Genomic DNA, 18,129 nt, shown 5'->3' on the forward strand with positions numbered 1-18,129 from the left:
ACCACCACCGCCTGGCTGGAGTGTTCTTCAAATATAGCACACACTTGATACACGGTATTAAAACCTTACAGCAGTCTTACCAACATATTCCCTCATATTCTTTGTACTATCTCTAAGTATTCTTACATATGGCATACATTTCCAGTATGTGTTACTGTTTATTCAGACACTTCAGGCTTCACTCTTGGTTTTGGAGATCAGGTCTCACTTTGAAGCCCAAGTTGGCCTCAAACTTGAGATTCTTTGTCTGAGCCTCCCAAGTACTGGGATACAGGGGAGTGCCACTATGTCCAGCCACACAATTGCCTTTTATTGCCATTAAAAGTAAGAAAAAAATGGAGCTGCAAAGATGGCTCAGGGCTTTAAAGCACCTACTTGCTCTTGTCTGATTCTCAGCACATCCATCAGGCAGGTCACAGCCACCTGAAATTCTAGTCCCCTTGATGCCTTGGGCTCTGTGGACACTGCACTCATATGTATGCATGCATATGTATACTTAAGGAAAAAGGCAATCTTTAAAAACTAGGTTTTTAATTAACCTTTACTTGCCCCATCTCCAGTTATTTCCCAATTTCTGCATAGGTCCAAATTTTTTCTTGTTATCACAATGTTTCTGAATAAAGAAATTCCTTGCGCCGGGCGGTGGTGGCGCACGCCTTTAGTCCCAGCACTTGGGAGGCAGAGGCAGGTGGATTTCTGAGTTCGAGGCCAGCCTGGTCTACAAAGTGAGTTCCAGGACAGCCAGCCAGGGCTACACAGAGAAACCCTGTCTCGAAAAACCAAAAAAAAAAAAAAAAAAAAAAAAAAAAAAAAAAATCCTTTATATTTCTTACAGTGGAAGTAAACTGGGAGTAAGTTCTCTTCATTTTTGTTCATTATAAAGATTTTATTTCTCCATTTAAAATGTCCCTTTTCATTGAATTCATTCAGTATTTAAAAACAGTATCTTGTGTTCTAACCTGTATAGTTTCTGATGAGAAATCTGCTATAACTCTTTATCTGTATCTGATACACTTGTTTCTTCTGGGTCTTCTGAGTAGCTTGAACAGTTTTACACATCTATTGTTTCCATTAAGTATGCACATTTAATATTTGGGAGGGTGTTTGATGACTGGAATATTTGTTCTGCCTCAGTGTCTCTTAGGTTCTTCAAGATGTGGTTTGATGTCTTCACTTCCTTTTGAAAACAGTTAACCATCAAGTCTTCCAATGGTTTGTATCAGAAGGCCTCACTCCTTCCCATGCCCTCTCTGCCTCCCTTCCTCCAGGACTCCACTTCCATAGATTAGCCATTTGAGACTGCTCACAGCTTCTAGATGTTCTTCTGTCTTTTCTTGCCCAGCACGTTTTTATTTCTTTTGTAGGTGAAATTACTAAGGAACTGTTATTTATTGCCTTGTCATAAAGTTCACTGAGCCTTTTTAAAAACACGTGCGTGAGTTCAGGGACATTTGTGCCGTGATGTCTGTGTAGAAGACTCAGGATAACCTTGATCTTGGTTCACATGCTTCACCTTTTTTGCGGCAGTCTCTCTTGTATTTTTCTTCTTGTCCATGTACCAGGCTAGCTGGCTCATGATCTTCAGGATTCTTGGGTATCTGCCTCACATCTCATCATACAAATTACAGACACTCAGACACAGCTGGTTTTTCTGTGGTGCTCATAATTGGCTATACAAGCCACTAAGCTAAATGCAAAAATTTTTCTCCTTTTTTTTTTCTTCTAACTACTGGAGAGTTGTTCCAGGCATTCTTCACTCCTGTTCGTGACTTCAAACACCAGAATCTCCATTTACTTTTTTCTTACAGTTTTCAACTCAACTAACAATTTCCATGTGTTGATATCTTTTGTCCATCTTGTCTACTTGAACCTTTAATGCCATTATTACACATTCTTAGATAGTGTGAACATCTGCATTGCATATGGGCTTAATTCTGTTCATTGTCTCCTGACAGAATATTAATATACGTTTTCTTTTTCTTACTATGGTATAGTATCAGAGACAAATAGTGCTGACATTTAGTCATGTCCCATCAAAACCTTAATGTAGAGCAATTAGTCTAATCCATCCAGAGGTTGAGCTGTTTGGTTTTCCTTTCGGTATAGTTATCTTCAGTATAAGAGCAGGTTAGCATTCCCATTGTGCCAAGAGTGAGAACTGAGTTAATGGAAGCCTTCTTTTTTAGCTCTGTTGCGTGACAAGTTCTAAGCTTTTGCCCAAAGCCCCTGACCATAGGTCTTCCTCCCTCATGCATTCATTCATCTTCACATCAATACTTACAGTGCTTCCTTAGCTACTGGAGGTGACAAAGGGCTTTCTTTGTTCTTATTCAACAGACCAGTAAGTAGTTCCTTAGTTCCTCTACATCAAGCACAGGGGCTTTCCACAGATTCTACCTAGTAGTAGAGGATCTCTCATAGAGATCACAGAAGGAGTTTGTTCGGGGTCTTTAAGCTTTGTTCTCTAGAAGAGAAGAGCCCAGGTGAGTGCCTTCCCACAGTGGACTCTGTTTGCCTCCTCTATGCCTTCACCTGAAGATCCTTCCTGCCTTGTCTGTCTGCAGTCCAACTCCTGAGGACCCAATGAGATCTGTGGAGAGTGGTTGTAACTCTTCTCTTTGAAGAGCTCACAGGGACTTTATATTCTCCTGACAGCCTATGGCAGTTTGCCTTTGATGGTCTGCAAATGTTTACAGCTCTTTCTTTCTTTTTCATTTGTTTAATACAAGGTGGCACTCTGTGTTTCTGTTCTCATCAGTCATGTATGTGGAGTGCTTCTATACCTCAGTAATTGCATCTCCACATTTCTCAGGGCAACTTACTACTCTGTAAACAGAGACAGAAATGATGCACCAGGAAGACATCACTGCGATTTTAGAGTGTTGTTAGCTTTCTACAACTGTAGAAATTTAACAAATATTTACAGAAATATCTCTATATACTGATCAGGCAACCACAGCTAACATGTAATGCTGCATACTAGACATTCAAAGACACTAAGGCTATAGATTCCCACAACAATCCCATAAGATAGAAATTTTGACTATTTCTAAACACAAAGATATAATTTTTGCTCAAATATTGTCATATTATTTATGTGTGATTCTAGCTCTCTTTTTGTACATGTTGTTCAGTGTAAGCATATGTTACACAGAGAAGAGTGGAGAAAAACAAAGTCATAATCCTGGCTAAGTATACTTCAAACATCAATATTTCTATCTTTGTGTGTGTGGGTAACATTCTAAACATTCTAGATTAAAATGTGGATGATATATTATTACCCTGTCTTGTTCCCCACAATGTAACAACAGTTCAAGTGGCCCTTATCAAAAAGTGTTTCAAATTTTGGAGCTTGTAGAGTTAAAAAAAAAAAAATTACCAAGTTAGCATGCCATTTTAGACTGTGAACTTGAATTAGGGATACTCCACCTGAATTTAAAAGATGTATTAGTCAGGGTCTTATTGCCTCTACGCCAGACTTAAGGGTTTAATAAGTAACTTTTTTGTTTTGTTTTTGTTTTTTTGAGACAGGGTTTCTCTGTGCAGCTCTGGCTGTCTTAGAACTTGCTCTTTAGAAGAGGCTAGCCTTGATCTCAGGAATCTTGCTTCTGCCTCCTGAATACTAGGATTAAAAGCATATACCACCATGCCTGGCTAATAAGTTAACTATTTGAAGCTTTTAATATTGCAGCAATAACTCTAAATTTTCACTCTATTCATAGTTGCTTATGTCTCATAATGAAAATCTCTCTCATATAAAAGATTCCAATGTCATCATCAATTATCAATTAAAATTAGTAAGAAGAACCAATGCTTGCCAGGACATTAATAGACATAGAACCCTATGTCCCACTGGCAAACTACACTGGAATCTTGATGGTGTAATGAGACTACCTACAGCACTCGACATAGAACATGTAATAATACTGTACACTTTAAGGATATTGTGGTTTGACTCCAGGTTACTGTAATAAATAAAAATAAAAAGTCATGCAATTCTTAAATAGTCTAGTACATGTACAGCCATGTTTTTAATTAGATGTAGTCTATTAATTATATAATATTTTATCTAAAAGTATCATTAAAGATCTTAATTCAAACATTTTACTATGGAAATGCTAACAGTCATCTGAACTGGTGCGTAGTGGTGCTGTCAGGCACCTTCAATTAGTCAAAGACACTAAGGGGAGAGAAACAAAACAAGGTGTACTGTAAACCTCTGCCTCAACTACAGTTCCCCAAACTCACACTTTCTGGAGATCCAGACACTATAAAGTAAAAACACTCTACTCTTCAAGCAGAATGGCATTAAAGATACTAATTTAAAACAAACAAACAACGATGATGACTATAATTAGTATAATTCTGGCTGATCTAAGAACAATGACGTATCTGGCTAGGCAAATACCATTTAAGTAGGGCTTGTCAATCTCAAAACTGGATTTATAACAGCTGGCATCAATGTCAATATTTTCCCTAATACAGATAGCTACTTCACTCCATCACTGTCAATAATTTAACTGATTCACAGATACATCTTCATCATTTCTACCTGCATTCTCCAAACATTATTCTAATTTCCTTTCTGATTGTCAAATGTATAACTATCTGTGGGAAGAAGGTAAATAAAATAAAAAATCTCAGGTCCTTAAAGAAAAAACTTCTTTCACAAATAATATGGACACACTCTATTTATTTTTAAAAAAAAGTGACAAAACTATTCTTCAGATAATTTAACACCAAGCAATTAGAACTGCTTTATGAAATTAAAATACCAAAATAAAATTACCTAGAACTTCAAAAGAGACAGAGAACCTGCCTAAAAGTAAATTCTCTACTATATTTTCCCCTGTTAAAAACCAAAAGCCTGTTAAGTGCCATCTAAATTATCATAAAATGCTACAATAGAATAAGTATAATTTGGCTTATAGTCAAAGCATTTTTTCATTGAAACCCGTCATTGTTTATAATTACATGACAACATGTAATTTCCTCAACATGAAAGATACTTAAAACAATTACTATTGTTGAAAACATATACAACATAATCACCAACAGACTATAGCTAGGTTAAGATTTCCCGGGGACTTGGGGAGGAGGGAGCGGAAGGGAGTTAGAGACGGGGTCTCACCACATACCCAGGCTGTCCTCAAACTCCTCCTGTCCCAGCCTCCTGTGTGCACCTGCTGCTCCTGCAGGGGACTTGGGCTTCATTCCCAGTACTCACATGGAGGCACACAACCATCCGCAACTCCAGTGCCAGGGGATCCAATGCCCTATTCTGACCTCTGCAGCTACCAAGCATGCATGTGGTACACAGACAAGCATCCAAACAAAATACTTATACACACTAAATAGCAAAGAAATCTTTTTAAAAATGTTTTTAAAGAATAAAATTTCATTTATTTTATTTACTTCCTTGCTTTTCTTTTCAGTGCTGGAGACTGAACTCAAAGCCTAACTAGGAAAACTCTATCACTGTGCTGCATCCCCAACACAGTCTGACTTTTTTGTTTTTAAGATTTATTTATTTATTTATTTATTATTTATTTCTAGAGAAGACTTAGAGAAACTAATTGGATCTTCGAAAGGAGTAGTTACATATTGGAAATACCATAAATCAACAGAGTATAGTAAACACCTTTCTTTTAAAAAAAAAATTAGCTTCTTATAACATGATTATGACTTGTTAATAAAATATGCACTTGCTCATAATTGAATATAAAAGATTTCCTTTTGGTATTTTATTATATGTATGTGGGTCTGTCTGTATGAATTTATGTCACACTAATGCAGTGCCCACAGAGGCCAGAAGAAGGCCTCTGATTCTCTGAGACTGTAGTTACAGCCTATGAGCTGTCCAATATGGTTGCCAGAAGCTACCAGTGCTCTGGAAGAGTAGCAAGGGCTCTTAACCTTTGACCCATCACCCCTCTGCTTCACAGGGTATTCTTTTAACATTAGAACTATCACTGAGTCATAAAAATAGGACATGGAAAGAAAAACAAAAACCTCTTTAGGGATGTTGAATACAGTAAAAAAAAATTATAAATGTATAATCTTTTAAAGATACATATGTGTCTCTGGGTGGAGATACATATATTCATAAGGATTCCAAACCTTAAAATCTAGGTATTATAATTTAATTTTAAGTGAATTTCTGCAAATTTTAGGTTAGATTTCAACACAATACATTGGATAAGAAATTTAAGGTTGGAATTTAAAATAGGGGAAAATAAAGTCAGATCCATGCAAAACATGAAAACTTCTCCCCATTCAATAGGCAAAGATGACAAAATCAAGCACAAGCCAGAAACCAAATCCATAAATTAGCATACAGCCTCTATTGGCAATGTCTCTTCACCGTACGACGAGGCAGATGCCCACAGCCTCAGATATTTTTAACACCTACCCTCCCATGCAGCACTAACAACTGTGCTAATTTCTAATTTTTTTTCCTAATTTCTAATGTTATGTGAAATATGGACTTACTGTTGTCAAGCTACCTAGACTAAGTCTCAGAAATTCTTTTCACATAGTTTGAGAATAGCCCCAAATAAGTTTTTCATTAAGTACAAAATTCTTTTCTCCTAAAATGCCTTCTGATCCATAGACCACAGTGAACGGTAGGACCTTCCCATCTCTGTATGTCAATTCTGCTTCTATAACTAAGGCCGCTTCAGATGGAAGAATGGCAACTAGTTAGATCTAAAAGGTGGATTTTCTGAGTTCAGTATAGATGTTTCCCTTCAAGGAATAGCTTACCACTCTCATTTCTGAAATTTAGAAACTGGAAAAGGAGGAGAGAGGGCAGAGAAAGGCAAGGCCTCCCTCCACAGGGGAAAGATGGAGAAGCAACAGTGGGAGGAAAGAGCCTAAGGAGCCAGCCAGGCAGCCCCAGTGTGGCTTACTCTGAAAACAAAAAACGAAATGAACTTGCCTCCAAGCACTTTACCCCAAGTCTTGGGAAGGAAATCAGGTTGTGGGAAGTGAACTAAAAATTGAGGAGCTAAGGTGGGAGGAGTGAGGAGGAGAAGAAGAGAAGGAAAAGGAGGAGCTGGGAGAGAGGGAGAGAGACAGAGAGAGACAGAGAGGGAGAGACAGAGGGAGAGGAGGAGGAGGGGGAGAGGGAGAGAGGGAGAGAGGGAGAGAGGGAGAGAGGGAGAGAGGGAGAGAGGGAGAGGGAAGGAGGATGAGAGAGAGGGGAACATGGCAGCGGACGTGTGCCTGTCTCTAGCAGTCAAAGAGAGTTGATATATCTAGGTTATTGGGTTACACCTCTAATTGTGTGGGCATCTTGTTATTGATCATTACCAAACATATAAAGCCTCTGGATAATCTAAGCATTAGAGTCTCATTCCTACACAGCCCCTGTGGATGGCGGGATGGTCTGGGCACAGCCTAGCCTTGTGGAGACAGTGTGGTAGACTGGCAGAGCCATCTCCCACACTGGCATCTCTTGGGTGCCAGGGCCAGTGTTTCTGGCTGGCCGATTCTAACTGTGGCACGCGCATGGCCCCTGGCCACTTCCATCTGTGGAGCACTTGGCTGAGCTAAGCAGAGTCGCCACCGCTTAAATGGTCGGCCCAAGAGTATGTCTATTTAAATTATTACTTCAACAAAAAATGGTTCCAACTTTTTAAAGAACTTACTTTACTTTCAGTTATGTGTTCGTCTGTGTGTGTGCGCACACAGGGAGGTCAGAGAGGGTTTCGGTAAGCTGGAGCTGCGGCTGCCTGGGGTCCTGAGCCACTGACAGGGGTGCTGGGAACCGAACCCAGTTCACTGATGAGCCATCTCTCCAGCCTCTATAATTTCAAACTTTTTAGCAAAATTGGACTTACATACCTTAATGGGAAATTTCAGTTCTATATAGGAACTGAGTTCTTCCTACCAGCCCTTGCCTTCACAGCAAAGGGAAGAAGACAGAAAAGCCCTCAAGGAAGGGTGATAAATGTGAGGGAGCCTTCCCCTCAGGTATGCAGGAGCTGCTTTGTGCAGAATGGGATGGTTTCTGCTATACCTCAGGGCTGGCAGGATGGCTCAAATGGCATAGGCTCTTGCCACCAAACCTAATGACCTACAGATGTAGGGTCCTGGACCTACAGAATGGAAGAAAAGAACTTTCTCCAAAAAGTTGTCTTCTGACCTCCAAACACACGCCCTGGTATTCCCTCACAAGCATGCTGATACATACAAAACAAAGGGAGCAAGAGACTTAAAAATGTAAACATCTTCGCTTCAGTTTGCAAGGAAGGTGTAAATCGTATCTACACAATTAATAGCTAGATTCTAACAGAGTCTTTCTCACACACAGAGACACACACACTTGGCTATGTTTCTATGAGTTCTCCGTATGTTGATTTAACCAATCAAAGACTGAAAATACTATTATCTATTATGCATGTGTGCTGATGAAATATAGTTTTCTTATTATCCCTAACATCTAATATCTACCAATAAGAAATTGACAGATGATTTTAAGAACACAAAAGGATATATATAGAGAGATTATATGCAAATACTAAACTAAGCTATTCAAAGGACACATAAAATGAACAATGAATAAAAGTTAAACAAATGTTTTACACAAGAAATTATTTTTTCTACCACTATTTTTAACACTATCCACCAGAAATACTGAGACACAACTGTGTGTAATATGTCCTTAATTATATTTACCTATCTGTAACTATATACTTGAAATCAGAATCTTACCCAGCAATTAAACTTGTGTGTAAAAGTCAACATTAACCAAAACAAATTATATATTTCATTATACATTAAATTTGATTTTACTGTGACTTAAATTCATTTTACAAACTTACTAAAGAACCTTGAATAGTCATTAGCAAGGAAACAGTATGTCCTTCTATCAAGCAATGAAAAATTTAAAAACAGAATTTAACACTGGTATCAAAACACACTCTTTATATGTATGAAACTGTCGAAAAATCAATTAAAAAGGGGGACCATTTAAGAATTTAGTCACTAGCACTGGCTATGCTCAAAGCCATTAGTGACTGAAATAGAAGACCTTTGAAGAAAAGAAGTTTCTTATTCATGTTTACAATGCACAGCTTCTAGCACAGAGCGTGTTCAATTCACTTGTTTAATTGACCAAGTAAAGGAAAGACAATTACCCTATGGGCTGCAAGCCTTACACATGTCTGTCCCTTAGCCCAGCAATTGCACCTATGAGGAACCTCTTTGGAAGAACCACCAGTGAACATCTGAGTAAAGAATTATTTAATAAAGTGTTTTAGAAGTTGAAAAACTAAGAATCTAATAGTCAAAATTAAGGAACTGGAAGGTAAATTATGATTCACTCACCTGAAAGTATGCAAAGATTTATTTCTACTAAAGTTTTGAATAAGAACTGTTTAGCTTATTCTACAAGACTGGAATTAAATATGTAACTAATGCTAAATGTATTTTTCTTTGCTTTCAGTTTTGGCGTGTCTATTTAAAAGAATAAACTTGTACGCTTTTGTAAGCTATACAACAGTAATAATTACTATAGTTTACATGGTTCTTTCTGGAAAATGACCTGAAAGTAGAGTTTGAAGGCACAGTACACTTTGATTTTTCTTTCTCACCTTCATGTATGACTTGCAAATTTTTGTCCATTGCTGCACTATGGACTGTTCATTAATAACTAAAAATGTTCATGCTATCACAGTCGTTGTGCCTCAAAAGAATCGTTTATTCTGCCAGGTAATCTGGTAGATACCCAGACTGTATCACCTTTGAACCACCTCTAGCACTCTGACAGGACTGGAGTCCATTTTAAATTAAGTAAATATGCTTACATCTAATTACAGTCATTTCATAACTATTCAAATGTTTAACCATACATTTAGCATTGAGCCACATACTACTGTAGCATATATGTAGAACAACACTTTTGTTGATCAAAACTTTGCTTAATATCATATCAGTAAATTTTCTAACATGGCACTTTAAAGACCAAAATCACAAACTCCTTACAGAGATGAAATTCAAGCACAAAATGCTATCAGGTTACTGTTCCTCAGTCTATTTCCCACCCAAGGTAGGACGATTATCACTTTAGTGCAAAGCATAAAGTGGCTACACAATCAGCCTATCAGCTTTCTATTGTGTTGTGTGGCCTGGCATGGGGGCACACACCTGTGATCCCAGCACTTGGCTGGCAGGACTAGAAGTGGACCACGCAGCGAGACTGCCCGAGTTCAAGTTCTGGCTAAGCCTTGGGGACAGAGGCTGAACCTCACCTTGCGGCAGCTGCTTCATCTGTAAAGGGAGATAATACCTGTAATTCCTAAAGCTCCTATAGAAGCAAACAGCACATACTCTGAGTCACTTCTGTACCATTGTTAAAGGGACATGAACACTATTATTCTAGCTATCTAGAATACAAAATGATGATGTAACACGTGACAGATGGAAGGATAGAGACGCCTCCACTGAAAACTTAATGACCAGTATCCCATTCTCCTGGATTTTTTTGTTGTTGTTTTTAGTTTTTTGTTGTTGTCATTTTAAGTTTAGTTTTAAAAACAAAAGAAATATCTCTCAGTGAGTAAACAAAGCTAAGTGAAGTGGGCCTACTGTCCAAATTTCTGAATTAGCCAGTGTCTGACAGACAGTAATGGTGAGATAGTGAAAAACATCTATGGAACAATTCAACTGTGGCAGTAGACCACAGCCAATCTTCTGGAAAGCAAAACAAACAAACAAACAAACAAACAAACAAGCAAAACCCAAAAAAACAAAACACAAAATATTAGTGGCTCAACTTAAAGGATTTCTCCTTTAGCTCACAAATCTCCTCATACAATCCCCTTCTGCCTCTCCCTTCTCATCATGTTCTGGGTATACAAACCATGCCATCTATGTCTGTCATCAACTTCAGTACACACTAACTACTGGTTCCTCTTCCTCTGTCCATTCCTTCTAATACCTAGGTGACCCCAGTTTATTTTTGCCTCCCCGTTATTCTCTTCTGAGAGTTCACAAGCTCCTACCCAAAGACAAAAGACTAAAAATATCTGCCATGACCTTAAGATTTATACACATAAACTCAAAGCTTTTTATAGGTCAAAACCACTATACTGCATTACAAATTAAATACAATTTCATGATCTAAACTCAATTCAGAAACCCAATTTGATAAACACTAGACATACCATCTCTGGTACCTTTGCCTATAAAGTCCAAACTTCCTTTGATTTGACTTCATTCCCATTGCCATTCAGATTAAATTTTCTCAATGCCTACTAAAATAATATCACCGTCCATATTCACTGACTGCCCATCAAATGCCAGGCACCACTCTCAAGCAACTTTTGAAAGTAACTCACTAATCATTATAGTAATCTCATAAGGTAGGAAGTATTAGCTTTAGTTTACACAAGGAAAATATCTTGCCCACATGAATAAGCACAGGAGTCAGTATGAAAACCTACACCCTATGTTCTAAACTTTATACCACGTTATTTTTTACTTAAGCCTGTTTTGGCCAGCCTTACACTGGGAATGTAAAGCATATATGACAACCAAGGTCCATGTTCTCATGGAACCCACATCTTAGTCAGTGAGCAAGATGAAGAAACAAATGAAAGGAAGAACAAGCTTGCTATAGACTTTCAAAAGACCAGGAAGGAAATGGCATTTGATGATAGACAATAAAATAGGGAGATGATGAAAGAAGGCCTCCCTGGAAAAGGACTGAAGGCAAGATCAGAGCGGTGAGAAAGGGGGAGCTGCACAGTGAGAAGAGGTATACCAGAAGGCTCCTGTGTTTACTACATTGAGAAAAGTCCAAATATGGCATTAAACTGAACATCATATTAAAACTAAAGTTCTCTTAACAAATCTGTATTATTTGATAGTGTTCTGGTTAGTTTTGTTGCTGTCTTTTTTTTTTTTCCAACTTTTTTTTTTTTTTTTTTTGTCAACTTGTCACAAGCTAGAATTATCTGGGAAGAGGAATGTCAACTGAGAAGTGCCTCGTTCTGCTGGGCTTGTAATCAGTCATCCTGTACAGCATGTTCTTGATAATGAAACAAAATGAAGAGAGAAAACTGTCCCTGGTAGAGGTTTAAGCTGGTTGTGAAATGGATGTGGGCCTTTTTCTTCAGTGACAAGAGGACATTAATATGTAATTACTGAGAGAAAGTAGTAAGATCATATTGTGATGTGCAAACCAATCATACAAAACAAGAGACTGACCTCATATAAAAATGCCCTAGTTAAACTATTTACTGAAGGGGTTGTGGATTTAGCTCAGTGGTAGAACGCCTGCCTAGCAAGTGCAAGGCCCTGGCTTTGGTCCTCAGCTCTGGAAAAAAAAAAAAAAACTTACTGAAGAACTCCAAAATATCTGTCTTGTTTTTATTTTAAAGACAGTGTTTCACTGGCTGTCCACAGCTAGTCTGGAGCTTACTATATAGAGCAGGCTGGGTTAGCCCTCCCAGACACTCTCCTGCTTCTGCCTCCTTTAAGTACTGAGATTGAAGTGTTGTGTCTGATTACGTATTTGTACCACATGCACACAGGCACCACAGAGGCCAGACGAGGGTTTCAGATCATCTGAAACTAGAGTAACAAGGAGCTCCGAGCTAGGCCATGTGAGTGCTTGGTACTGAACCCAGGTTCAGTTCTGGGAGAATTATTCTAGAACAGTAAGTGCTTTTAACTGTTAAGCCATTTTTTTTTTAAGTTTTCATACCACAAAAGACATTTCTAACCCAATACTGAAAACAATAAATATGTAGTAAGCCTTATATGTAAAGAACAGTTCTGAATAACTTGAAATGTGCAAATAAACGTGTCAATCCTAGGCCTAAGAACCACAACAAGAGGTAAAATTCCCCACCTCATAAGCTAAGGTATTATTTACTTATAGGAGAAATTTTATATACCACTAAGGTAGAAACAGTACTAAGTAAATTATGCCAACGGCTTAGACAGATCCTGAGTCTAGAATTGTTAAAATGCAGGAAAGTATGTATCACTGGTTGTTTGTTGACATAGGGTCTCACTATGCAACCTGGGTGAGCCTGGAACTCATTACATAGCCTAGGTTACCTCAACCTGATGATCTTTATGCCTTGGCCTTCAAGGTACTAAAATTTTAAACTGATACTACCACATGTGGCTTTAAAAATACATATTTAAGTAGCTAAAAAGAATATGAAAAATAAATAAATGCAAAACATTGCAGTCACATGAAAGAGTGCATAGCATAGACAAAACATATCCAAGTTATTGAGTGCCTTATGTAGAGGGTCACACTGAAGCTAATTCTGAAGGCTGAGAAGAACAGAAATGCAGATGCTGTGAGATAAAATATTTTCACAAAGAGAATTTATAAAAAGAATAGCAATAAATAAGAGACTGATGGAGAGAAATGTTTTCGGAGAAATAGCCAAAGCAGCCAGGGTTAGGAGAGGCTTGAAGGCAGGCAGGCTAGAGGGGGCGACACTGACAAAGAAACGTGTGACAGCCTCAAACTGTTTTTTAACCCATATATCTCCAGGCTATAGCGTATGTAAACGATATAGCTCTAACAATGAGTCTCAACTGTGAGACATGATAAAGCAGGAGAAATTAATTCTTGTGGGAGTAAGGCTTGGGAAAAGCCCCCTAAAAAATACTACCTTTCTTCCACTCCACTTTGAGAATCACTTCACTAGGAAAACAAAAGTTTGAGTCACAATTGAATTAGATGTCAGGAAATGTAATGGGGTTAAGACTGTAGAAACATGAAGGGACAGAAAGAAAGGCCCAGATGACACCCTCAAACAAGGCCAAGGATATTCTAAAACGCCAGTGGGTCATTCCTGTGGTGGCATTCAGGAGCACAAAGTATGACGAAGTTTTAGTCTGGACAAAAAGAGATGTGTCTGTCATTTAGATGGTAGACCAACACACTTAATGAAGCCCCAGAAGGGACCTGAAGAGAAGGCACCACAAAGACAGACAAGCATTCTTGAAAGTGATTATGTATGAATTGCTTTATTATAAGTAACTGGCATCTTATAATAATCTCCTGTTGGTCCTCATCACTAGTTTTAACTCAACCCAACAACTCTGCAGCCCAAACTTCCTGAGGCTCACAACAAGCAACGTAAACAGCAGGGGCCCTGCACTGACTCTGAGCTGCTCGCTCCAGAGGCCTACTGTGAACCAGAGGCCTACTGTGAACGGATACAAACCAACAGTCTCCAACGGTAAAAGACCAATCCAAGAGCAGCTCAGAAGGGATACTTAGAAGGACACTCAGTGTTTCAATTAGTCAAACACTCACTCATACAGTCCGAAAGAAGAATAATTACAGCTATATCATAGTATCAAAGTATTTCAGCCTTAAAATGGATTTGAGACTAATCTAAAATTAGTTTCTTAATTATAAAAAATTTCCAAGTATTTTTAAAGTCAATAGGCAACATCACCCTGTGTGAAATGTGAGTATTTCCTCGTTTATTAGTATATATTAAGTGTATAAAATAATAAATTTTACCATGACATTTTCATAATTTCTCCCTTTCACTGGCTCCCTTCTTCTTCCAAAATCATCTCTGCCCTGGAAAGTGTGATTTCAAGTCACATATGGTGAAAATGTATAATTGCCTGGTGCTCTAAATATACCATTGGCTTTAACTAAATTCTAGTCATTCTAACTGGATATTTTCTGACAAAGTTCCCACAAGAGCAAGGGCTTTAGAAAAGGAGAGAGAATGAATGGATGAGAGAAGTCAATAAAGTAAGAAGAGGCAACCAAAGGAGCAGAACCGTGGCCCAGCAGAGCGCCCCACTAGCATGAAGCTGGTGAAGACCATGGTGGCCCAGAACAGGGCCACTGAGCAACACATTTTTTTTTTTCTGGAAGCGAGGCATGACAGCAATGCCCAAAACTATACAAGCTAAGTGGATACGAAGAAGTCATGGGAATCTGACAGGGAAACAGAGGCCACCTGTTAAGTAAAGTAAGGAGCAAAGCACCTACAACCTGTGAACAGATCTGGCAGGGTGGACCAGACATTAATGTACCATGTTAGCAGCCTGCGCAAGACATTTCGTTTGCTATCACTCTATGGTTGCTGCTGTTGCAAAAACAAATTCTAAGGAAAAACAAAAGAAAACAAAAGTAGGGAAATACATTTCCACAAGTCCTACAATGGAAGGCCAAATTTACACACAGCAACATTTGTGAAAAGAAATGTGAAATACCTCAGTCTGACCTTCATGTGCACTGGTTTCATGAGTAACTCGAATAGCCTGTAATAAGAATATAAACTATTTACAAAAACATAAAACAACTATCTTTTAAATGAAAACAGCAACAAAGCTCAGTGTTTACCATCTAGAATCCTGTAACGAGGTGGGAAATGGGAAGAACTTTAGGAGCAGTTTAGCACGAAACCTTTCAGAACTGTATCTCAGTAAGCAAATGAACTGCTGTCCTTTCTACCCACAAATCCCTTAAGCATTAGGAAACTGACTAGCTCATCGTTTCTAATTTACACAGTGCAAGGAGAGGGTCATTTAGCTTCCTTAATTGTTAGAGCAACACTTAACACTTTATTCACTTGGGATTGGAATAAAGTGAGCATCTCACAGAGACTGAAGACGCTCAGCCATCTGTCTCTCTCCAAGGTGCATGCTCCTGCAGCTCTGCCTGTATTTATGCTTAATCATGCATTTCAGTCAGCAATTTTAAAATGTGGTGCAAAAGGCATGCATTTATGAGAAGGTAGGGAATTCAGTTAGCTAACTTAAAAGTGCTCCAGTCATACCCACTACTATCAAAGATGCAGAGAAATGGACGTAATAGAAAATCAGGGATAAAAGTCTAATTGTTATGTATAGCGATTTGGTGGTAAGTATTAAAGCCTTAAGACATGCAAACTGATCAGCAATTTCTCTTCTAGGCATTAATATGTTGATGTATTTAATGGACATGATTACATGAAATTAAGAATGGTTCTAAAACCTGATAGTAATATATTTCACTCAAGTTTGTAATAATTTTAAGTAGTGAAAGAGAGAAAACTCTTGGATTTCAAACAGCATTTTACTAGTTAAATATACTATACAATGGAAAGCTACTCAGCCATTAAAATAATAATGTTAAATATATACTTACTGGTGTTAATACGTTTGTGATAAGTGAAAAAAGCAAGTTATAAAACAGTATTACAGTGTGATCAAATTAAAAACCTATTGTGTATATATATACATGTTTCCTATAAAAACATTAGTGGCAGCTACCTCTTACTAGGGGAATTACTAGCAACTATCATGTTGTTTACTTTTATGCAAAATAAAGATGTTGTAAAAAATTTCCAAATATTTTTAAACTTAAAAAAACTAAAATATTTTGGAACATTAAACAAACTGTATAAAAATGTACATCGTATTTCTTCTAAGTTCAAAGAACTTATCATCTACTGATGTTATTAAAAGGCAAAAGGCCTTCAAAAGAAAAACGATTTTCAAAAATAATAAATGTTAAAACAATCACTTCAAACTGGATTAGAGCGCCCAGGACTTAATTTGAAGACTAAATTATTTATTCATCCGCTCTGGACACAGAACTGTTAACGCAACATTACCGATATTTCAGGTACAGCTACCTCAGTAAAACCGAAGCCCTTTTTTATGGATATGACAGTGATGCCTCCCCAAACTATGGCCTCACGACAAACTGCAAACAGAATCTAGAATCCTGTAAAATGCCCATGGATGAGGTTGGATAGAAAGAAGGTACTGACGTCATAGTTCTCCAGGTATTTGGCTCTTTCTTCAGGGCTCATTGATACAGACTCCTCCAGGAACTTTTTCAATGTTGACCCTGATTCTGAGAATTTCAAAAATGATTAAAAATTTAATTTTAATTACAAAAAAATTTTAACAGTAAATGTACAGTTTTTTGGTTTTTTTGTTTTTTGTTTTTTTTTTTTTTTTAGGTAAAAATTCTTTAACTGGTAAGAATCTAAGAATCTTGGGATAAATAATTAAGTCAAATATTCTTTTGCTGAACTGTTCATCAACAATATGAAGAATGGGAAGGATTTATTTCTGTCCTGGCAGGTTATACATATATACATTCCCATAATCATTACTTTATAGTTGAAGAGAATTAGAGCACCCCCTACTGTTCAATGAAGTTAACACATCTGAAGAGGAAAACTAACAGAAAATGATTTACCAAAGTGCATCTTGTCTTTATTGTTCGCAATGGCATGGATTAGTCCAATCGTTCCACAGGCATTGCTGATGGTTTGTTTCATAAAATATACTGATGATGTAACATCTTGTCCTTGAGATTTTATTTTTTCTTCCTCTTCTGTTCTGAAGACTTCATACTATTGGGGGGAAAAAAAGTCAATAGTCCACATGCAAAAACCACACACTAAACAAGACAAGTTTATAAAGAAAGGGTATGAAAGGTGAGGTGGGGCCTAACATAAGAAAGAATTTAAAAAGATCATAAATCACTGACAAAAGACTGAGAAGGAGTGCTAACTGACTTACGGTAACAATTTGGGAAAGAAAAGGCATTCTCACATTGGTTACTCTACTCATTGCTTGTGTGAGACACAAGGGTCTCACTGTATTGCTCAATCCAGTCTGCAACTCCTGAGCTCAAACGATTCTCCTGCCTCAGCCTTTCAGGTAGCAAGGATTGCAATCACATTCCTTGGCACTCAGCTTCCTTCACCAGTGTTAAAGTCAGTCGCTGTTACAAAGCTGAGGCAAACTAACCATATTTGTTAAGATAAAAAAACTGAAGTTTTGTAAAAGACTAACAGAAAGCTTTGTCATTAATCTATAATTATATATCTTTTGATACGCATTAAGATTTCCTTACTTTTTATTTTGCTGATTATATGCAACATAGGCATCACTTGTTTTTAAAGACTATTTTTATTCAACATCAAAGATGTGCATTTACCAGAAACTGCATATCTTGCTTTACAATTACCTTTTCTGTGATAGGGAAGAGGAGTAACACTGCGCACACTGGTCTCGGTACCATGCTAAGGAGTTCAGGCTCCATCCCGTACACATCAACAAACTGCCAGTTAGGATGCAGGCCTAATTGCTTGAGAAACTAGTAAAAGAAAAAGCAGCAAA

The 18,129-nt window shown here is 37.7% G+C and overlaps 1 protein-coding gene across 4 annotated transcripts in view; it reads right to left on the reverse strand.

The window, feature by feature from the left end:
* The window catches only part of Uchl3 (ubiquitin C-terminal hydrolase L3), a 42,747-nt gene that overhangs the window by 14,329 nt on the left and 10,289 nt on the right, over positions 1 to 18,129 (reverse strand). For 2 of the 4 annotated variants that reach the window (XM_034498040.2, XM_076930626.1), the window contains exons 2-5: positions 17,978 to 18,106; positions 17,201 to 17,357; positions 16,764 to 16,849; positions 15,220 to 15,267 (exon numbers count right to left, since the gene is read on the reverse strand). In XM_034498040.2, coding sequence (XP_034353931.2) covers positions 15,220 to 15,267; positions 16,764 to 16,849; positions 17,201 to 17,357; positions 17,978 to 18,052 — 366 coding nt within the window. In that variant the 5' untranslated portion in view covers positions 18,053 to 18,106. Of the gene's footprint in view, positions 1 to 10,152; positions 10,276 to 15,219; positions 15,268 to 16,763; positions 16,850 to 17,200; positions 17,358 to 17,977; positions 18,107 to 18,129 lie in introns of all 4 variants that reach the window. The other 2 variants (XM_076930627.1, XM_076930628.1) reach the window with 2 other exon arrangements.

Source organism: Arvicanthis niloticus, chromosome 3, assembly GCF_011762505.2.
Source record: "Arvicanthis niloticus isolate mArvNil1 chromosome 3, mArvNil1.pat.X, whole genome shotgun sequence".
Taxonomy (NCBI): Eukaryota; Metazoa; Chordata; class Mammalia; order Rodentia; family Muridae; genus Arvicanthis; species Arvicanthis niloticus.